Source organism: Typha latifolia, chromosome 5, assembly GCF_019914945.1.
Source record: "Typha latifolia isolate L0001 chromosome 5, TyphaL0001v2, whole genome shotgun sequence".
NCBI classification, from domain to species: Eukaryota; Viridiplantae; Streptophyta; class Magnoliopsida; order Poales; family Typhaceae; genus Typha; species Typha latifolia.
The window spans coordinates 3,498,649-3,521,773 of NC_133090.1; the positions used below are offsets into that span (position 1 = coordinate 3,498,649).

A 23,125-nucleotide genomic window follows, 5' to 3' on the forward strand; every position below is an offset into this window, starting at 1 on the left:
GCATCAAGATATACTTTTCACATTAAGCTTTTCTTATAATAACCTTTGCTAGAAATTTTTTTTTAAGACCTATTAATTTTCTACACTAGAACTCATAAAATTGTCTATATGATAGCCCTGATCTTACCATCTTCATTACTAAAACTCTAGCAAGAGGAAGCTTCCTTATTTTCAACGATCTAAGTTACTCCTTTAAAACCGATGCATCTTACTCTAGTGAGAAGAAGTTTCATATGTTTATCTAGAAAACTTCTATTCGACTAGCTTTCCATTGTTTTATTGATTGATTAATTGATGTTTACTAGCTTACTCACGTGTTTGTCCCGCATCAGAAATTTTTTGAACAAGACAACATAAGAAACTACTCGTATCACTTCCAACATAAATGAAAAATGAACGAGACGCGATAATACGTGGACTCCAACCTTAACAAACCACCTTGTGATTAGAAAACACACAGCTACATTCTCAAGGGATGCTTACTGACATATTTTCAGAGACCATCCTAACAATTTTGAAGAATTAGAGCTTGCACTAATAATTCCTTTACGATTTACAACAGCCACTTATACCAAATAGAACCAAAATTTTAGCTCAGAGAATCCAAAACCTCACGAAGAATAAGATAGATTACTCTTCAAACCTGAGATGCTAAGTCCACATTCCATGGAAAGATACATGTAAAATGTAAAGAAATATGCCATTGCCATATATATACAAGGATTACAGCTGCTTGATAGTATACAACAAAAAATGGCTTCTCTGCATCACAAAAAATACTTGTCTATAGTTGACAAGCAGCACACGATCAACTTGCAAGCTTGCAATGTGGAGAGTTTCTCTTTGTCAATCTGTATCTCTGGTATTTCATGATCCATGATTATGAAGCTCAATGTAAAAGGTGCTCCTTAAGAACCTACTGCTTCTCCAAAATACGGGTCACAATGCCCACAGCAATGGTATTCCCTGTAGCCCGTAGAAACACCCTTCCAAGTGCTCGACAACTGGAAAATTCTTCCGCACATACTCCTCCTCCTAATTTTATCTGGAATGAGAAAACATTTGGCTTCACCTTACTATATAAAAGTAACAGTTCAAAATTGTGCCTCACAGTCTCACATGGAGCCCAAATCAGGTTACTACATGAAGGGACTCTTGATCTAATAGAACCAAATTTTGTAACAACACTTTTACCTCTATTATAGCAGTTTGTCTGGCTGTAAGGATGCGTGGTGTCTTCTTAGAAACCTTGCCAGTTTTCTGATCTAATAGTGATAGAATCTTCACCACTCTTGCAGATTCCTTTGCGTGGTGTATGTGGAGTTCAACCTAATAATTTGGTTGCAAGCACATATTGAAGTGACCAAATCTGCATGGAGAACTAATCAGCAGAAACTGAGTTAGATTGTTACCTGAGAGCCAACTAAAATTGGTGTAATAATATCCAGAACGAGAATCTTCAGCTCCAACCTATATGCGACAGTCACCGGGAAATCTGGATGGCAGAGCACCCCACCAGGCATCAAATGTCCCACATCAATGCCCTGCAAATTGATTGCCACGCTGTCGCCAGCTCTTGCCAAGTTGCATCTGCAAGAATCCCGTTCAATAGCTCTCACTGTACCTAAATCTCCTGAAGGCATAACCCGGACCTGAAAAAAGAGTTAAAATCTTAATGCAGAAGCATTCCTTAAGTTCACCTTCTGTAGTAGTTACAATCATGACCGAGTAAACTATTAAAGGAAAAAAACTGATGTAGTCATTGTCTCTGGAGGGGTGAGAAACTATAACAATGTTAGTACATTTAGGGTTATGCTCCAAATCCCCAAGTTTTCGCACAAGTGTGTATGTTTTTTTCTTTCATTTTCCTTCTTCTTAGGTGAGACCTTAGGCAGGACTACCAAACACAACCAACAGTAAACTAGTATATTCACAAGAAAGTTTATTTTCTAATTCCTGTAAACATAAATCTGTAAAGAAAATTGAATTTTCTTTTTTCATTCATTCATTGACGAAGTTATCAGTCTTAATTCCAGTTCACCTTGAATAAGATCATATCTATGATGAACTCCATTGGTCACTTCAAATTGAGAATATAAAATGTACTTGGTTAGCCCTAGTCAGAAGAGGAGAAACCACGTAAACAACAAATGATGTTGGGTTTTATAAATGGAGTTGGGTTTTTCACACTTCCAACAGAACTCAAATATTTGGAATCAGAACAATAATAAACTACTGCAACAAAAACAAATGAATAGCAACCAACTGCAAATAGAAATGCATATCAGAATAAGGAAATTAACTAGTGCGATATTTTGATAGTTTCTAGAAAATATGGTGTCCCACAATGAAGAACTTCAAAAATGTATATAAATGACTAAACGAGCAAATCAGATAAGAAATGGTCAAAATCTTTGTTTCATCACTCTGAAGTAGTTCGAGAAAATAGTAAATTCAATACTTGGAAGTCAGAAATTTGGAGACATCTCAGGTGTACTGATGCAAATACTGTCCATCAAGTCTAATATGCGCACACGTGCAACTAATGACTAGTATGACAAACAAGTTCGAGGATCTTTGCATTGCGGATGAGAAGGAGCAGAAGAGATAAAAGGATTTCTATGAATGCTAAGATATGTATTGTAATAGATCTACTAGGAGGCTAGGAGCAAATTTTGTCAAGCAGTATGGTAGCTGTTCTTCATTAGTATATGTAATCTTGCTGTCTGCAACTCGAGAAAGTAAAATAATTAAGAAACACACCTTAGAACCATTTTGAATTGCACCACTCTCAAGTTTACCACAAACTGCCACTTGCCCCAGAGTATGTGATCCAACGACATCACATATAGGAAGAAGAATTGGCTTTAAAATATCACGATATGGAGGTTTGATAGAGTCAATGGCAGCCAGCAGACAATCTCCTTGATACCTACATAGCTCTCTATCAATATTCAAACAAAAATCTTTGCACAAAAGGAATATATACTACTGCAGAAAATGACAAATATAGTAGGACTTGTTCTCTGGATTCCTTCACTCCGTAGATGATTATTTTATGAGATTCATTATACTTCTTTACTCAATAATACTGATAACTTAATCAAAATAAGTAGCATGGTGAAAATCTTAAGCATAGATATTTTTCAGATTCACATCAAAAAGATTTTCATTTGTTAGCCGTGTTTCTTTACCCTTTTTGAAAGACCATAGAAAATTCAATGCATAAATTACGACAGTCAAGAGAAAGAACATAAAAATTATAACGGTCAAGAGAAAGATTATGACTTTTCCTCACTAGCTAAGTTTAAATGCTTGAAAGATGCACTAAGCATAAATATATTGTCACAAGTATTATAACATAAAAGTGCATCTAGCATAAAGCTTCTGGGCCAAATTAAAGAAAAAAGAAAAGAAAAGAACAAAAACTAATGATACAGTCAACTTACCAAGACGATAAACGCTGATCAGAAGCAGTAGCCACCAAGTTCTGATTTTCAATTGCACTAAGAGGAATCCATGTAACGGATGATTCTTTGAATCCACACGAATGTAGGAAAGGGCCAAGTTGCAATTTTATTGAATCAAATCGTTCCTTCGAGAATTTCACTACATCCATCTTGTTGACAGCTATAATGATCTGCTCAACACCAAAGCTTCTAATAAGTTGTGCGTGTTCTTTCGTCTGTCCAATACCATTAGCACCCATTCCTGCTTCAAATGAACCTAGAGAGGCATCAACAACTAGAACAGCAGCATCAGCTTGTGTAGCACCAGATATCATATTAGGAACAAAATCTTTGTGGCCAGGAGAGTCGAGCAAAACAACATGGTAGTTTTTTGAGTCAAAGTAAGCAACCGCCACTGTCATTGTTATACCTCTCTCCCTCTCCTCAGAACTCTCATCCATTGCCCATGCATAAGCAAATGAACCTTTGCCCTACAATCAAATAATTGTTTTGTATAAAATGATTAACCATACACATAACTAGAAGTAGCTAGAATAAAAGCAAGTGAGATATCTGTCATACATCACAAAGAAATTTTAATACTTGCAGTTGGATTGTACATCACTTGAACAATGAATTAGACTATCTAAAAATAGCTCGCCACTGACCAGTTATGTCAACCATTAAGAGCAGACAATGTTGTGTTGGTCACACAGGGTGTATCGAATATCAATCAACAATGGCATGGAACGTGCCAACTGACATGGTGAGCACAGGGTGACACACCTTTGTGCCAAATAATCCATGTCGGTTTAGCATGGAGAGGGGCATGATGCCAAGAGGAGGTTTATAATAGTTGACACAGGGTTAGCATGTATCGGCATGGGGAAATCAAGACTACTGATATTTGTGTGCCAATTTTCTAATTTCTTGGTAAGTATCGAGTGACTTGCCCCTTCTCATGCTCGATACAAAAATCCTCAACTCAAAGCACGTCCTATGTCACCAAAAAATAAATTAACAGAACAAGTCCTTCAGGATTTCCTTCATGAAAACATCAAATTCAAAAACTAAGAGAAAATAAACCAACCTTTTCTTTAGATTCCTTCTCATATTTATGCATTTGTTTCTTGGAAACTTTCCCTAGAAGATGTAGCAATCTCCCACATAATGTGGATTTCCCAGAATCAACATGACCAACCTAAAAAGGAATGAATTTGAGTCACTCTCACACACATCAACCAAGTGGTGTAACCATACAGGGGAGAGAGAAACATATGAAAGGAGAAGAGGGGAAAAATCACCAGAAATAACTCAGTGGATTTCTTACAATAGCAAGATTCAACTGACTCAGCATCCCTTCTTGGTCAGAAAGCATCCATTTCTCTGGCTTGTACTGCAAATTTTGGTTAGCCTTCCTATTCTTGTTATTTTTTGGATTCTTGTCCAACTTCAGATTGTGCAAATCATCAGCTAAATTTTGTGCTGCATATTCACTGTTCCTGGCATTACTGCTCTCACTCACATTAAGATTACTGGACTTATCCAACAAGGCTGAATAACTGTCTTCTGCTTCATTAACTGATACATTAACCATCTCTTTCTTCCTTATGATGTTGGATGAACCCTTGGCCAAAGTATAATGCACCATGTCAACTGGTTGAACAGAAGAGAACTATAGCTAAGTAGCTAAGAACAGATAACATATTGAACAACCAGCAAACTCAATCTATAATGTGATGACTGATAGTATGTATTTGTTTCAATTTAAAAATGCCATAGGAAGCAGCAAATGGAACATTAGAAGGCCTTTTTATATGACATGCATCATGCTATGCTATCATCAGTAGTTAAAGAAAAGGGAAAAAAAATAACAGAGAAGTATAACAACATCAGGTGAGCTTTTCATATTATAGAATTCTACTAAAAATAATACATCTCCATATTGTAATGAGATTTCACCTTTTGGAAAGCTTCCGGAAGAGTTCTTGCCAGAATTAACTCTGTCATCTGGAGAAGGTGTATCAAAGCTGAAAGGGGCTGCTAACATTAACATAAACATGTAAATTCTAATAATATCCTAAATGTGAATCATGTTTACACTTTACAGAGTGAAGCATCAAAAAATGAGAAAATATTACTAATCAAGTTGCATTCCATATGCATGTAATATAAATATGTACAACATGTGTGCACATATATGGGCATGAAAATACATATCTATAGTTACCCTAGTGCATAACATATCTTACCTGCATCTTCAGAGTTTAGACACCGAACCATGTGTGTGTGCGCGTGCATGTGTCTGTGCATCTATGTTACTGTCCCTATGCATGTGTATGCATGAAAAATCTGTTCATATTTCAGTAGAACATGCATAATATATTATAGTAATGATAACAACAAAGAAATAAAAGAAATAGATATAAAAGATCAAGAAACTGATCAATACAGTAACACTTCTGTCAGTAAGAAAGTATACAAAGAAAGTATTGCTTGACAAGCTAATATGCCTATGAATACAGCCATGGGCTCAATTCTGAATCTTCATTACTAATAAAAAGATTTACAACTAACTTAAAAATCAATGACTTCCCTTTTGTTATTCAATCAATTCAATTGGTAGCAATAATTAAATTTCATGGCATCTCCCCATGCCAGTTAGATAACAGCACCAAGCATGCTATAAAGCAAGAGTTGGTGAACAGTAAACTCCACACAACAGAGGCTCATAGTAGCTCCAATTCTGCTCGCAAAATTAAACGGACAGTTACAGGACCAATATAGCTTCGCAATGCCCATTAGATGTTGCAAAAGACATATCAAGATGGTTCGTTATCTTGTAATGGATAAAATTCAGAGCAAGGTCCACACAAGTGGACCGGAAATGCCTGTCAACCACAAGGGGACAATAGTTGGACACATTATGTTATTGATTCAAGTTCCACTAGGAAACGTGGATACTTCTATACTCTTGTTGTATCCATGTCAATACGATACTCATCAAATACTTCTAGATACATATTGGATACTTCCTTAAAGTATCTGAATTTTTAAAAATGAAATTAATATTTTGGATACTTTGTGGATACTTCTTAGATACTTCTTCAATACTTCCAAAATTTCTATCAATAAAAGTCAAATCGAAAGAGACTGTCACCTTTCATTTCTTATGATCTAGAAGGTTTCTTTCTGTGAAAAGATTGAGTTTGCTTGTTATTTTATGATCTATCTTAAGAAATCATGTTACAATTACCATTTTTTTTTAATTTATAGATTGAATTGCTTGTATATCTTACATCTTAGTTTAGTAAGATACTGCATATACTAGTTCTTTGTTATGAATGGTGGTTCTTCTAAAAAATTAATTGAAGATCTCCTTATATAAAATGTACACAAAAATAATATAGAATTCCTCAAGTAAGAACATGAAAGTAAATTTCACTAATTCATATATGCTCCCGCTCCCTCCCTCCCTCATTCTCTCTCACTCCCTCTCCCCTAGGTGTATCCTAGGCGTATCGTATCCTTATTATTTAATATTTGACATATCAGCGTATTCGTATCGTAACGTAGCTGTGCTCTATACTTAATGATGGAATCCATATAAAACTTCAGTGTGATTGATTTATTTCATCAGGATCCCAAGGAACAATGACATAAGGCTCCTTTATTGTTATTGTTTACTAGTATTGCATCACTCAATCACAACATGAAGAATCTTGAAAGTTGTTTAATACTAATAAGTCGTTAGCAACATTTTGAAAAGCAGTTATGGTGGACGCCTTGGCGGCTGCCCCGCAAAGTAGCAATGTGGTCTGTCAAAGATAGGCAAACCATAGTGATGCTCGAGGCGGGTCGCTTTAGCACCTGGTGGCCCACTAATATAGTAGACGAACATGGGATGAGTCTATAGATGTGGGTCGGGTTCTGGCTAACTTAAAAGAAAAATTGTAATTGATCTCCCCCCTTAATCTCCTCTATCACTTGATCCTCTTATTTTGCCCTAAATCCATCTCTCTCAATCCTCCTCTCTTGAGCGGCAGCAGTAGTGACAACAGCAACGTGGAGGTTGGGCTCGTGCTACGGCGTGGAGTTGACATCCCTCTCTCATTGCCTTCCTTCTCCTGCTGCTATAATGGTAGTGATCGAGTTGGAAACGATGGAGTTGGTGATAAACACCCATTGAACCATCACTTATTTGTAAAAATGTGTATGCTAGCTGGATACCACCCACAACTTATCTCCAAAAATTTAGATATTGGACACCTAGAGTCATAGAAGGGGATAAGATTAATTTAATTTTCATCACACCAACAAATACTAATCTCCCTTTATGTAAGTTTTTATTTTTTTTTGAAACATATCAGCACTTATGTCTTGATAATTTTGGTGTCTTGGACTATTAAAAACTTTATATATAATTTTATCTATAATAATATATATTATATATCATATATAGTTATTTTTAATTTTTAAATATTAAAAATACTAGATTGTCTTGGTGTCCGCTTTTCGCCTAGGTGCTAGGCCGTGGGCTGATCGCCCGCAACCCGCAACCGCCTTTCAATAAGTTGGTTGCTAGCATATAATGCCAAGTACAATACAAAATCAAATAAAATATGCAACTCATGTCCAAACTCTATTGACTTACCAATACTGATGGAAATATTGTGATGAGGAACCGTAAATGTTTTCTGTAGATCAGTAAAACTAGCTTGAATGCATCCCTTCTCAATCCTAGCAGCTTCAAGACCACAGGAGATGATAGCTAGACTTGGCTTCCTACGAGGTAGTGGAGTAAAAAGAGACTTAGCCATTATAGATGGTGCAGAATCCTTCTGATTGCCTTGAACTGCATGAAAAATAATCATTGGCGTAAGTTAGTGTTAAAGCAAGATAAGGAAACATCATGTACAGTATTACAATTTTCATCATGTAAACACCATAACCACAGAAAACACACCTCCTTTTCCAGTTTCATTGTCAAAGTTTGCAGAGGAATCCCGAAAAACACCACATGTGTCACAAGATAAGGAACTTTCATCATTGTCATATGTACAAATGGAGCACTGCCATAACCTGGTCTTGGTATTCGGCTCAGCTAGCTCAGGTCTCCTACCTATTATGGAAAAAGAAAAAAATAATAAAAGAGGACAAAACAATATGCAGTTTAGTTTACTCTGCAAAGCAATTCCTGCATATGCATGAACTTCAAAAAACTGTGCACAAAATCAAGTGAATAAAAGATCTGCTGATATTTCTTTGGTTCTTCTATTATGAACACTGCACATTTTAAAAACATTCTCATGAAAGAAAATTATAAAGGGATCCAAGTCAGCAGAGCTAAAAGGCAACCTATGAATAGTATAAGAGCAAATATGAACAAAAGTCACTACCATCTCCTCCAACAGAAGTATTACCATAATCACCGTGATCACCATAAATGTCATACTCCTCGGTTAAGTCAGATCCATAATTTACTTTTGGTGGCATCGCTCTGACAAGCAAAACATGTAACAAGAGCCTAAGAATCAATATGAAACTGCAAAACATAAAATAAGGAGTAGCCTTCTCACTAAATTACGAATATACAGAGGAATAATAATAGATATAAGAGGAGCAAAGGACGGGTTTCCAGCCCAACATCAAGGTGGGAAGGTAGCAACGAGTTCAGTTAGCAACATAAAGTCATAATATACCAGAGAGGAAGAAAAGGAAAACAAAAGTACTTTAAGATGGTTCACATAGAATATTACTTGATACGATATGTTTAGGATAAAAATGAAGATTCTAAGCACATTTTCTCTAAAGTGATCCTATCTATTGAAAAAGACAAAGCATATGTTGGAAATACTTCCTTGCTATCACAAGGTACTCAAATTTCAATCTGCAGCAAGTAGCCATATTGAACTCCACCAATCAACTCATGCAATATCTTACCGTTTCTTCCATCTAGCCCATGGTTGTGTTTAGTCATCAGCAACGACTTCCTAGCATGATCTACTAAGAGTAAGAGGGCATGGCCTTGAATCATAGACCTTTTTCTTCATTAGTTTCTCCATATGGTACATTTTTTTGGACTCTCTCTATTAACCACTCCTTCAAATAACAAAACAAGAATGAAGCAGCTACATAACTCTAACATGACCAGTTCTTATCAACACTTTACCCTATGATTTATCCTAGGTAATAACCTTATATACTTTTATCTTCTACTTTCGATCTTTGATACTGTTAAATTGCTAAATGAGCACCAAATACCGCCTAGTTAAGCCTTTAAACCACCAAAAAGTTAACCATTAAGTTTTACACTTTACAAATTTTTCCTTATATGACAAGAGTAAACACCTTTAGCCAACAAATTAAATCTAAAAGAATGGCCTTTGCAAAAAATTTAGAGCAATTTCCATAAGTCTGTCTAATTCAAAGTATTACTTGCAAAAAGCTGCAATCACTCATACTCCAAAGAGTTCGCTAACCCAATCATATGATTTCAAACTAGATTAAAAAGTAGGAATTTTAACAAAATGTAATGACATAAACCTGAGACCCAACTAAAATCCGTACAGAAACTAATCCTTGTGGAAGGAAGTCATCAATTCAAAAGCAATCAAACACATCTCAAGGTAAAACTGCGTAGAATAAGCACGAGAAATTGAACTAGGGCAAGGAAGTGCATATGAAAAAATGAAATTACCTTGATCAACGGGCCCTTTCCCTTTAAATCTACATCAATTGACACCTCTGTTCATCTCAATCGCTATTCTTACGACCTTTGAGTCGAGGACTCGAGATCTTTCCGCAACTCTATATATATCTTCTTTCTCATGTTCTTTTATTCCTCTGCGGAGGAGTTTAGCTTAGATGGTACTGTGTACCTCGCATATAACATATCCTAACGTAAACCAACGCTTCAATCATTATGTCATTAGTGCTCAGGCCCAACCGCCCAATCGATCGTTGTTTTGGGTTTCTTCTTCTTTTCTTTTCTTTTCTTTTTTTTCTCAAAAAAAAAATACAATAAGCTAATTACTAGGAATACACGTTTTACGAGCAAATTCATTGGTTAGTTGGTTGCATATCATATTATAAAAACAACATCTGCATAGTTACGAATGAGATTATGCTCAGATGACTAAAGAGATATATTCTCCGAGTATTTCTAAATTCTAATCTCAGCTGTGCTTATTTACATATAGTTTAGAGAGAGAACGAGGTTTAACTAAATCTCAGCAGTGCAATTACTCGTATTCCAGAGTGCTAAAAAAATCCCACTGTGTGGGGTTTAACTAAAGCTCATCCGGGACCATCTTTAGATGATGCATTTGAAACCCACTTATATCAAAATGCTGCATAAAGAACCATCTCTATGCATCTGCTGGATTTTTTTTCCCCTAATACACCATATAAGAAAATGGCTTTTAAAATAGGAAATGGGATTTACTAAGCTAAAGTTTCTTTGTACAGAATTATAGGCTGAGCTCCTTCGAACTTGCTCGCTGACATAATAGTTATGGTAAGAGTTTTTAACCAAATTATACCCATTTTCTATATTATTTTTATTGAAATAAACTGCCCCTAAATTTATTACCAAATATAATCTAATTTATTAGAGTCCTAACAAAAATATTAAAAATGCTAATTAGTTCAACATTTTTATCATCAAACATTTCTTTGTAGTAAACTAAATCTTGACTCTCATAGCTATATCCTGGATTAGGATTTATCTTTTAGAAGACAGTAAACAGCACGAAAGATTCAGCACGTATACATGTCACAGCAAACAGAGAAATGGAGAATGACATTGACATTGACATTGAGATCACAGCAACGCTCAACAGTACAAGTGGTATCAGATAGAGAAAAATTCGCGATGATGGTAATTTAGACAGAAAGATAGCCATCCTTGACCAAATTTAGATAACAAGTAAAGCCACTTAGTTAATGTAAGGTGAAGAGCTTGTAACGCAGGAAAGGTGATGGATCTGATCTAGAACTTGAAATCCTTCTTTTTGGATTTGCCCTCCTTCTCCTGCTTTCGCTTCCTCTTGTTTGCGTTCTGCAATAGTAGAATGTCATTTAAAACAAAACATCTATACTCCATCAAGACAACAAATAAACATATAAATATATGGTTGGAGACGAACCTCGGCCACCATGTCGCTGAAATCTTCTTTTTGATTCCGCAGCTTCTCTTCCTCTCGTGCTTCTTCATACCTGTTGCAAGTAAGAATTGTATTAGTGCAATTGATGAAATAAATGAAGTTTGGGTGACTACAAAGAAAATGCCATTAATCTTACTTGGCAGCCAAAACATCATCCATAACTTCCAGCTCCTCGGGTTGTATAGTGACATCCACTTTATCTGCTTTTTGACCGCGTAGAAGATCAACCTGGATAAGATTTAGCAAAACAAGGTGTTAATATGCAAGCTGGCCAAAAAAAAGTAAAACCACACGTGCACAAGAACTTTCCAGAGTTAAAAAATAAAGAAAAGATAAGACCAAGTAAGCAGGTCTCATACCCTTTTGGCAGCTGTCTTTTCTTGGGCACCGAGCACATATCTAGTAGGAAAACAGAAACAGGATCAGCAACAGGTTATACCCACTACATAATCATCAGCACCAACGTAAAAGTTGATATACCAAAAAATAAGGTTGCACAGAAATACATACGTGTGCGTAGTTCCAAGTAGTGTCCCAGGAGCAATCCTTTCTTCTTTCTCTTCGAGAACCTTCAAGAGATGAATTGAGAACATCTTAATAAATTTATCCACTACAAGCAAAAGATAGAATAACATAAAACTCAAATAGGATAACAATCTGAAACTGTTACCTGGTATAATGGCTTCTCGGGCTCCTTCCGCTGTTGCTTTCGGAGGTCAATTACATCAGGTGTTTCCACACCAGTAGGTGTACTGAACAGAAAATAAGCATTAGATGGCATGGTTAATGGAAGTCATACTCTAGAAGAGTATAGAGGAACATACCTTGAAAGGCTGTCAACAGATTGAATGCCTGCCTCCAATTCCTCTTCTTCCATCTGCTCTTCTTCCTCCTCCTCCTCCTCCTCTTCCTCTTCTTCTTCCTCCAAGTCTCCCCAGTGCTTGCTCCGATCAACAGGTTCTTCCTAAGTAATATTTAATGCAGTGTCAGTCAAGTTAAATAAACACATTTAGAACTACTGTCACTCAAGCCAGAAAAATATGAAGGGATTTGAATCTATATGTTTTAAGATGCAACATCTGTAGTGTTAAATGAGAAACTAATGTAAACAAAAGTATTAAATCTTCCCTCTTTTTTCCCCATTGAAGGTTGAGAGGATATGTTGGCATTCACTTAATTGAAGTGGATGTCAAGATACAGTATATGAACCTAAATACCAAGAACACTTCTAAACTTTATCTATAATATTGTTAACTTCCTGCAAAATGATAAAAAGGCTATATAGTTTTAGCCAACTATCTAGATCCTATATCAGTTACACTTGGTAATAAATATAACTCTCAAGACACGATTCAATGTAAAGCACCGGAAAGAACCATATTTCGATGTACCTCGTAATTAGGTTGATCCTGTTGTTGGACCCCAAAAACATCACCATACAAAGGACGTCCATACTGTTCACAGAAAATAGAAAGAAATTCAGAAAGGAAATATATATGCAATAATCCAGCTGAGCTGTAACACAAGGAAAAGACAATCAAGAGTACTATGTCCTTACTTCATCAACAGGTGGTTTACCCCAACCTCCAGGGTGATAACCAAAGCTAGCTCCAGGAGGGATAGGAGCATTTAGACCAGGTATTTTCAGATGAGGATAAGAAGGTGGTGGGCCATATCTCTGGTAAAGTTTCTTTTTCTGTCAATTCAATTGGGAGAAAAAAGGGTATTGCTAATAGCAAAACCACAGGAGTCTGAGAATCTAACCTGCATGTTTATAAGCCATGGGGGTGGGGCACCTTCAGGCATGCCAAGAGCTTCTTTAAGTTCATGAGACAACATACCTGGCTTCATTTCCCTAAGCTTGACCTGTCCAATTATGGGAGATACAATTAGATTTTAATTAAAAATTTCCATCCAGCAAGAAAACATTACCATGACACTAGTCTGAAAGAGTGCATTAAAAATTAATAAATCCTAAAAATCTCTACATAGAACAAGAGCATAGAGAAGAAAAAACAATACCATTCAGATTCTAAATGCTGTTTGTTTCTTCATACAGTTAAAAAGCATGCTACATACACTCTGAAATAGATATTCCACAAACAGTTCTTTATCCTTTACTTCCCATTCCGGTGAGAATGATTCTCATCAATTCATGAATTTTCTTAATTTCGCAAATTGTCTTAAAAAGTACGATTTCATCGCAATAGCATAAGCATACTCAAACTTCCAGTCTATATAAAAAAGAGACCACTTTAAGAACATTATAAGTACCTCGAATTCTTAATGCTACTAAACCTGAAAAATATTTTATTGATAGTTTGTTACCCTCACTTATTGATTGTTAAATGGAAGAACATTATAGGTACCTCGAACTCTTTCCCTTCATGATATAGATCACCATGTGAAGTCAGCTTTGGTTTCGTTTGATATTTGAAGAAAGCATCATGCAAAACCTGCAAAGAAAAACAGTAGAAAAGCTGTGAGATTCTCATTCTGCCAATTATAACAATAAAAAGCGCAAGAATGATACATATGCATCTAAAACCTAAAACTAAGAACATAGAATAGGCCATATGTACATAAAGAGAATATGATAGGATTTCGATATTTATTGAAACAAACTTGGGTAATTTATATTTGAGTAAAATGAACCATAAGAAAAATATGGAAGCTGTTCAGGATTAACAAGAGGGAAAATACAAAGTGACCTGATAATCTATGTCCATCTTTCCCATCTTAGGTTGCATGCGCTCACGCTGTTTCTGTTTCAGTTTTTTGCTGTCCTCCTTCTCAATATATGCCTAGAGAAACAGAAATTGAAAGGAAATTGAGAAGGCTTTAACAAATCACAAAGTTAAAATGCAAATATAACAGAAAGGGATTTAGATCCATGTTCGACATTTTTGCTTAAAGGAAAGTCACAAGATAAAATTAAAATATATACTATTAAAGTTCATCGGAACATCTTGTAAGTTACCTGTCTTATTTTTTCAATTCCTGTAGCAGCAATAAAGTCAGGAAGTTGGAAAGGCTGTTTCTCAATACCTCGCTTTCCCTGCAGCAATTGGAAGAAGATGTAAAATGCAGGCTAACTATAAAAAGTTAAAATCATCAAATCCTATTTAAGCCATAAGAAATTGAGGAAATCGGTGTGACATCTCAAGACATCTGCAATATCAGAGAAAAGGTAATTCAGTTCATGCTTAGGTTCCATAAAAAAAATTTACGTCTCACACTACCACATGCAAGTTGTAAGACTAAATTAAGTTATCAGCAATCTAGCATTCATCTGAGAACAAGGACAATAAATTCTAGACTATATCTTATTTGCAGAAGTTGCATCATGTGCATATAACTAGACCCCAGCACCCTAAATATATATTACAAGAGAAACCCCTCAAAGTATTCCTCGGAATATACCACCACATCCTGGCTCCTTGTTTGTTACAGTTGAACCCTGCAAGATTACATATATGTATAAGAGGGGTGAAACCTAATTGGCATTATCTTCCCTCACCCCATTGCATGACTATTCTAGAAGAATATCCTCCCATCATATATATATTTGCACAACAATTATCATAAAGGTCATGTTAGAGGCTGGGAATCACCTGTAAAAACTTACGCTTTTGACACCAGTGTCGTGGAACAGGTACAGTATTCCGATATGATTTCAGAAACACAAGCAGCTTTGGGTCAGCTGATGTTGCATCCCAAACCTTAGAAAAATAAAAATTATCAATACTAATTAAAAGTTAAATTTCTAGATGGAGAGGATTATAAATTAAGATCATCATCAATCAGTTCCACTTGTTGCTGAACAAAAAACCAAAATTGAGAAGATAACAGCAATTAATGTATTTGGGATTTCAAATCAAGTTGCAACTTAATCATACAGAAAAGCTAGTAGATAATTAAATAAAAGGTAAAGTGCATTCTCAGAAATGAACAAAGTGTTTGTTGCATAGTTCAGCAGAATAGCCCAACAAACAGAAATGATTGATAGAATATCATGACATTGTAATCCTGCTCCTGAGTAGTTTCAATCTATCTTTTAAGGAATCTTTTCTGGAGAAATTTCATGGGAATCATTTAAATTTCAACTGGAAAAAAGATCTCCAAACAAGCTGCCTGCAAGACTTAGGAAGTACATGATATCTAAAGAAAGCAGACAATCAATGATCCCTATCAAGTACTTCTATCCAGAAAATCCCAAGTTGGCAAAAGAAGTTAACTATATTATAAATAACTAGCAGGAAAGACGACAGTCATCACATAGATGTTAATACTTTAACCAAGCAAAGATATTACCACCTCAAATAAAAGGAATACTAACATCATCACTATCTTCGAGGTAAGAATGGATGTATGAGTACCAATCAGCAAACGAGTCAAGAGATTTACATGAAAAAAAAAAAACTTTCAATATGCAGACATGCTCTAACAGCCAACAGGCACAAGAATTCCAAATTTTATTCACAATTAAGTTCCGCTATTATTGTTTACAGACACCATGTGTAACAGTGGCATGTAAGAAAAATGGAATTAGAAAAGGATTAACCAAAATGAAAAGGCTAAAAAGGTTTAAAGGCCAGTGCCACAATGGCCAGTATGGAAAGCTGCATGCACATAAGAAAAGAGATTTTTAATTTCTCTTCAGAACATATAAATTTTGTGTAATTACAACTTTTAAAAGGTTCTTTCCTATTTTGATAGGGATCGATCCCATTTAAAGAATCCAGCATACACTTATTCGAGTTAAGTTTCAATATGTTCACATGAAAATCAATCTTGAAAATTACATGATCCAGTGACTTAAAGTTCACTTAGACATACCTCAACAACATCAGGCCTAGGGCATATTTGTTTCAATTCTGCAATCTTCATCCTCCTTTGTAACTGCCAAGAGTGAAATTTGTTCGTCATACAAGAACTTCAAGAAAAAGGAATTGCTAACAACTTTCATTAAAAGAACCTTCTTTTTCTTGTTAGAAATCCCTCCTTCCTTCTTCTGAGGAGCTTCCAGCTCCTCCTCGTCGGAATCTGAATCATTCTTCTTCTTTGCTGCATCTGCAGCTTCCTGTTCCTTTTTCGCATCATCCTGCAATAAATTAACTGCAAACCGTGAGATTCAGAAGAAAACTTCATAACTACAACCAAAGCTCATCTCCACATACCTCTGCACTAGCGGTAGCATCTTTGAAGCTAAACTTCTCGAAGACGTTTTTAAAATCCTCAAGAAAGCTCCCTTCTACATCAGCCTTCTCCGGAACATACTCGATCTCAACCGACACTTCCACCTACAAACATATCCGTGCATCAAATGGAAACAAACCACAAGACACAAAATCACGAGAAACCCAACCAAAACCCTAATTAGAAAGGGAGTCTTACCTGAGGGTTGGGATCCGTGTTCTCCTTCGCCTCCTCATCACTCTCTTCGGCTCCTCCGTTGGCGTCCGAGGCCGAGGAGGCCTTGTTCTTCTTCTGCTTCCGCCTCCGGCGGCGGCGCTCGCTCTCGCGAGCCTTCTTCTTGTCGACCGAACCGTTGGATCCGCCATTGCTGAGTGCCTCTTCCTTGGTGACGCCACTAGGGTTAGGGTTCGGGCGGGGGAGCTCTAAGGCCACTTCCGCCATGAGAGGGCGAGGGGTGGAACCGCGATAGATTAAAGAAGCAAGAGAGAGGAACACTAGAGGAGAAATCGAGACCTAGGGTTCAGGTCCTCGCGGTCGAGCGTTATGGATATAAGAATTACGAGAGGTTAACGAAGAACTCGTTAAATAGGGCGGACCGTGCTGTGGCATATAAGTCGGCATAACGCCGAGCCAGTTTGGTCGGGTTTATGCGCGTAAAATCCTGGAGCACTTATAAATGTTTATAATATTAAAAAAAAAAACTAATATACAATTAATGAAAAAAATATTTGAGAATTTTATACAGAAACACTCATAATAGACATTAAAAAAATTAAATATAGTTAAAAGAGGTCAATGAATCATGAAAACTAAATTGAGAAAGTTATTGAAAATAGACAATTATTTTTAGTTTTAGAGGTCTAAGTGTAATTATTTTAAATATAAAAATTTATATGTATCTTTTAGTAAATTAGTAATACTATTCACTTTCTTGAATCCTACCTTTTACTATTGACAAAAAAAGTTATGTGTTTCTATGATTTTAGATCTAAAGTCCAGTGGAAAGGCATCGACAATTTAAACCACATTCGTTTATTTCCAACGAAGGAAACTTTATAAAGTAAATTTTAAAAAAATTAGATAATATCGGCTTAATAGGAATATAGAAGGAAAACAAAATTATTTTTATCTATTTATTAAATTAGATTTTAAGATTACTTTTATTTAAATATTTTAATAAAATATTTGATGGAAAATATTTAGTAACATGATTAGATAATTCAGAGAGTAAGTTATGACTTTTTTTTTGGAGTGAAATAATATAGAACGATAGTTGAATGGGCTAAAATATTATTTTTTATATTTTATAATTAATAAAATATCAGATGTTTATAAATAGGAAAAGAAAAGGCAATGACTTAATGAGCAGAGCCTCTCCAACATCTTTTCATTAGTAAAATATAACCAGGCAAAACAGTTAGAAAGTATTACTGAATAGAAGAATAAACATCACAGCTACCTCAAAATATAGTTTTACTACAACATCAGTGCATGTTAAAGGTTGTTCTGAAAAATTACAATCAAAATCTGAGTAGATTCAACACCATGTACAAAACATCAGCTGCAGGGCACTAGAATGATTGGTTATTCTACTTGGTGGTAAGGTATCTGCGGAACGGCAAAGAATACACTGAGTTAAGCTGTGAGCTTGATGGAAGGGTCTCGCTGAAAGATAACTTACGTGGGCAACACGATCTGGTTGATAACGTAAATCTGCGAAGTTAGGATGACACAATAAGGAACTAAATCAAGATTGAAGAACTACAGAAGGAAAATACAGAAAAATAAACACTTTCTCCTCTTCTGTTTGAAATTATTGTCCTTCTCATGATATATTGATATGATGCAACTTTTACTTGTACAGTAATTTCATGTAAGGATGTCCATTCTCAACTAAAAAAAAAAAAGATATCATCCTTTTGAAAAGGTGACATGGCAACTCATGATATATGAAGTCATATTACCCGGTAGATTTTTCTTTTATTCATCAAATTAAGGAGAGAACTGGTATATTAGCAATGGCTGTAGGATAAAGGGTATCATATTGGCCCAGTTCTTTATAGAACCAAGAAGTGATCAAGCTCGAGTTGATATTACAGCAAGCATAGACCTAATTCAGTTTCAACTATTTTGAGCAGAGCCAAAGCCTATCTTAGGATTTCTTTGCTGCACCAAGTACAGGCATAAGCACAATGAATTCAGTCCTAGAAGTCCAAATAGCTTAAAAAAGAGAAACAAGAGAAACCCCTGATATTCCTTATGTCAACATGATGAAGCAATGAGAATGAGTTTTCTTCTATTCTCATAATTTCTTGCATATATAAAGTCCTAGACTCCTTGTCAAGTTATGGACTTAGAGTTATTGAAGAAGTGTCTTCTACAGCTCTAACTAGAATGGCAATGAATCCACATTCAGAAATTGAAATATTTCAACTTCAACATTGCAAAAGAAAATCAGAGAATCATAATTACATAGTTTGAAGACTCATTATTCAGTAGTATGAAAACTGGTGCTTCACATAAAGCTACAGAATATATTATAATAGTGTAGTGGTCTAGTTGTGCAACAACGTAAAGACACGGGATATTTTATAATAATATGGAAAAAGCATCAGCTAATAGGATATAGCCTAAATAAGATTGGACGACATGCTTTACTCCCAGCGGCACTGCAGAGTCTGTTATAATATAAAAGAATCTCCAAACAAGTATTATCAAATGAAGGAACCCCTTAGCTCTAAAAATGTTACATATGTCCCATTAAAGTTTGTTCAGAAATTGGTTAAGTGTATGAATATCAATATTTAGGAATTAAAACTTATTTTTACAGCAATTTGAAGAATGAGAAAGCAGAAATTTTTAAAACAAGTCACTGGAAAAGGAGTGTACCTTCAGCTTGATAACTTCAAACTTTATACTCATGGACATGCATCCATTTTGTAGATGACCACTTATTCCCTTTAATAACGGGACATCCACCTGCAAGGAACAACCAAGATGATATAAATAGCTATAAATAGACTATTTTACAATAAAATCAAAGTAATTGGCCAAGTGCAATAGTTGCAAGTAAATAAATCGGAACTTATAAATAATGCAATGCAAGTTCGCAGAAAATAAAACCCAAAGACATTCGTAAAATAAAGAAAATGTTATGCTTAGAGTCAAACATTTTCAGAGTCCTGGAAGAAGCTTTTCTGGATTTTATGATCATAAACACTAACCATGTAGACTTAACGGGTCTAGACTGGCATCTGGATTCATGCTCCAGAAAAGTAAGGCATCTCCCATTCTTGGCTTGACTGCAAGGCCATTTTTGGCACATTCTGATAGTTCATCATACCATGGTAAAGAACTACTATTTACTTTGGCATCAGGGAAAATTGTCTCACCACCTTCTTCAACATCAGACCTGTATATATTAGTATAGATGAAAGTATCAAAATTCATTGCTGATACTAATTTAATACAAATATAAGTGCAATGAAGGTATGATGTTCATGATACATACAGATACATGAGAAGAGTAGCCATCCTCTGGCCTCCATTTTTCGTATTAAATTCATCAAGGAAGTAGTCGAAATGAGGTTCATACTTCTGCCCAACTTCGTAATGCAGAACTTGGAGTCCCTCCCCATGCTCTATATCACATTGAATATCAAAGAAACAAGGAAAAGAGCACCAAAGTTTAGGCACAAAAGGAGCATACACTTTACATCTGTGTGTAGCGGTTCCAATTGAAAAGGAATTCATACGTATGCAGAGAAAAGTACATTTCCATCTGTTGATCTTTTGATAGGGAGTTTGTACTTCTCCATATTGGTACTTATATGAAACTAAGTCTTCCAAATATATAAATCCATCACATACCTACAGGTATAAAGGTGTAATCTGCTATCCTTTTCTCAATGGCTCGGATGATTTTGTCTCTTCCTCTTTGAAGAAACATGCCTGAGCTTGTACGAACCCTGACAGACATAAATATATAGAAGCTAAGCTAAGAAGACTTTAACTCCTCAAATATTGAGAAATGAAAGATATCCTTGATTCAGACCTGCTGTCTTTGCTCTTGCCAGTAGTGCTATCAACAACAGTTGACTTCACCATATGAGGCTTTGCCAATTCAATCAAATACTCACATTCCTCCTTGGACTGATTAAAATATTGGATCAGCACTTGTAACATTTCAATCAACTAGCATCATAAAGGTCAGAAAAACATGCAAGAAAATATGTAACAGGAACTGATCTACACTCAAAAAGAGCAAACGAGTCTGGAGTTTGGCCTAAATGTTCTCTCAATGTTAAGATACAATTGATCTTAGACTAGGCATAATCTTGACTTCAATACTGGAGTTTATGGAAGATAAAGGTTACTGCAGCGAATTATATGCTGTTCCCATATTGAACCACATTATGTGGTCCACATGCAATCAGCCATTTTTGCGGACTTGCTCTTCCTATAGCAATCCAATACAGCCGTAGTATAGCGCTTAGAGGGCAAGTCCGCCACGGCGGTCGCCACAATTATTTTTTAGAACATTGACCACATACATCTGAGTGCCCTTCAAAATTGGTTTTCTAATGCTTCTCTGTTTAAAGCATGCATTTCCTTTTCAGGCAAGGAGAATGTATAACATGAAAAAGGAGAGATAGACATGGAGAACCTAGTCAGGTACAATTTTCAAAGTTCAGTAAGTTTTGCTACATAAGAAGAATTGACAGATCCCAGGATGAGCTAATTTTAGTTTTATCTAGTTGAAATGGGCCTTCTCTTGCAGTCATCCAAAAGCCACTACATCTCTTGAATCGGTTATATGGTAGTTAAATAGCACCTCGAAGTGTACCACAAGCTTTCCGTACATTGATTTCAGCTGATCTCCATTAAATAACCACAGCTTAAATGCCAGAACTTTACATAGAGAAAACACGAAGAATGTGCAAACATAATCGGCTGTAGGAGGATTCTAGTAGCCCTATGGCTCAGCTAACCAAGAGTAGAGACAGAACCTCTTAATGAGGAAACAAGCATCAAGCTGGAACCCCTAGATGTGCACACTGTATAGACAATACATCCTATGGAAAGAATAAAAAAAAAACAAGCACGAGAGAAACATAAATTTTGAGAAACTTCTTCTAATTGTTGTATGAGATCTATAATCCAAAGTAGGATCTTTATAGCATAGAATGGAGATCAAAGCAGAGAAACACCAAAACCCAATAATTCTCGCACGAAGATTCTTTCCATCCCAGATGGAGCTGCATTACATCCACGTACGTCGTACTATTTTGAAAATCACATCTTTCTATCATCAAAGTACATACTTTACAAATTCATCAAAGACTAACCATTAGATCACTAGAAAAAGGAGGGGGAAAAAGTCGAAGAGAGACGAACCAGGAAGTTATGGTAGACAAACGCCCTCGGCTCCCACGAGACGACCTCCGTCCACTGCGCCGCCCTCTCCCCCAACCCGTCCCCGCTTCAACCCATGAAAACCAGAACAAATAAATTAGCAATCTTTCCAAATCTAACAGAAAAAGAACGCAATTTGGAAGCGGATCGAGCTGCCTCACCTCGTCTCGGAGGTCGATCTCTCGTGGACGGAGTGATCGGCCTTGGGGGAGTTAATTGGGAGAGAGAAGATGCCGAGGGCGAGGAGCATGATGAGGAGCACCGACACCATGAGGAGGACCGTGAGGGCCACCGCGTACGGCGACGATCTCCCCTTGGGGAACACCTTCGGTGGCCGGATAGTCCTCATCAACGGCCGGGATGACGGCATCGTGACGTAACACCTCTCTCTCTCTCTCTCTCTCTCTCTCTCTCTCTAGATCTGTGTATCTCTGGTGATATATTTTTGGTAACTTTTGCGCTCTTTCTGGAAGCTTGAGGTAGACGTCGGAGTTTGGATTCGGTACGGGAGGGAGATCTTTAATTACGGGCGAGGAGGTCTTTCAATCGGTACGTTTTCCGCGGCATGAGCACCAGGTTTGGACGGAGAAACTGGAGTAGGTGGCTCATATTGGGATTTTTCCAGAGTTACAAAACTAGCTCAGTTCTAATTTTCTTTTTATCGAAATTGATTTTTCCTATTACTAAAAAAATAATTAATTCACTATAGCTCTAATAAAAATATTAAATTAATCAGTATTTTATCGCTAAATAAAAATACTGATCAGTTTAACATTTTTAGTCTGGTCCTAAAATGCTGAATTAATCAGTATTTTATGTATACAAATTCTTTTAACTTGATCTTAAATTTCAAAATGAAAAAATTGTCCAACAATAAAAATATTGAACTAAAAA

At 36.0% G+C, this 23,125-nt stretch overlaps 3 protein-coding genes across 8 annotated transcripts; all 3 read right to left on the reverse strand.

Annotated features, from left to right (window-relative positions):
* Positions 1-598: 598 nt before the first annotated feature.
* Positions 599-10,282, reverse strand: LOC140789667 (uncharacterized). Of its 5 annotated transcripts, none has more exons than XM_073139449.1 (12): positions 10,150-10,282; positions 8,873-8,949; positions 8,416-8,571; positions 8,104-8,304; positions 5,412-5,459; positions 4,780-5,105; positions 4,540-4,650; positions 3,450-3,940; positions 2,764-2,932; positions 1,413-1,652; positions 1,195-1,329; positions 599-1,045 (listed from the first exon to the last, which is right to left on the reverse strand). In XM_073139449.1, the coding sequence occupies exons 2-12, from the start codon at positions 8,943-8,945 to the stop codon at positions 917-919; spliced, it is 2,079 nt and encodes a 692-aa protein (XP_072995550.1). In that variant the 5' UTR covers positions 8,946-8,949; positions 10,150-10,282; the 3' UTR covers positions 599-916. The 5 variants fall into 5 exon arrangements, with proteins under 5 accessions (XP_072995550.1, XP_072995549.1, XP_072995548.1 ...); XM_073139448.1 differs by having other exon boundaries at positions 5,412-5,489; XM_073139447.1 differs by having other exon boundaries at positions 5,412-5,492.
* Positions 10,283-11,244: 962 nt separating this feature from the next.
* On the reverse strand, positions 11,245-17,469 carry LOC140789756 (uncharacterized). The gene is made up of 18 exons (XM_073139573.1): positions 17,015-17,469; positions 16,798-16,920; positions 16,596-16,721; positions 16,457-16,519; positions 15,232-15,339; positions 14,598-14,675; positions 14,329-14,421; positions 13,987-14,073; positions 13,382-13,483; positions 13,176-13,295; positions 13,009-13,071; positions 12,442-12,581; positions 12,288-12,369; positions 12,128-12,186; positions 11,977-12,016; positions 11,754-11,845; positions 11,600-11,669; positions 11,245-11,511 (listed from the first exon to the last, which is right to left on the reverse strand). The coding sequence occupies exons 1-18, from the start codon at positions 17,255-17,257 to the stop codon at positions 11,443-11,445; spliced, it is 1,758 nt and encodes a 585-aa protein (XP_072995674.1). The 5' UTR covers positions 17,258-17,469; the 3' UTR covers positions 11,245-11,442.
* A 778-nt stretch (positions 17,470-18,247) lies between these two features.
* LOC140789415 (probable prolyl 4-hydroxylase 3) lies at positions 18,248-22,862 on the reverse strand. Of its 2 annotated transcripts, XM_073139108.1 has the most exons (9): positions 22,393-22,862; positions 22,214-22,298; positions 20,871-20,968; positions 20,687-20,784; positions 20,328-20,457; positions 20,041-20,228; positions 19,706-19,795; positions 18,498-18,529; positions 18,248-18,424 (listed from the first exon to the last, which is right to left on the reverse strand). In XM_073139108.1, the coding sequence occupies exons 1-7, from the start codon at positions 22,599-22,601 to the stop codon at positions 19,722-19,724; spliced, it is 882 nt and encodes a 293-aa protein (XP_072995209.1). In that variant the 5' UTR covers positions 22,602-22,862; the 3' UTR covers positions 18,248-18,424; positions 18,498-18,529; positions 19,706-19,721. The 2 variants fall into 2 exon arrangements, with proteins under 2 accessions (XP_072995209.1, XP_072995207.1); XM_073139106.1 differs by having other exon boundaries at positions 18,248-18,529.
* Between the last annotated feature and the right edge of the window lie 263 nt (positions 22,863-23,125).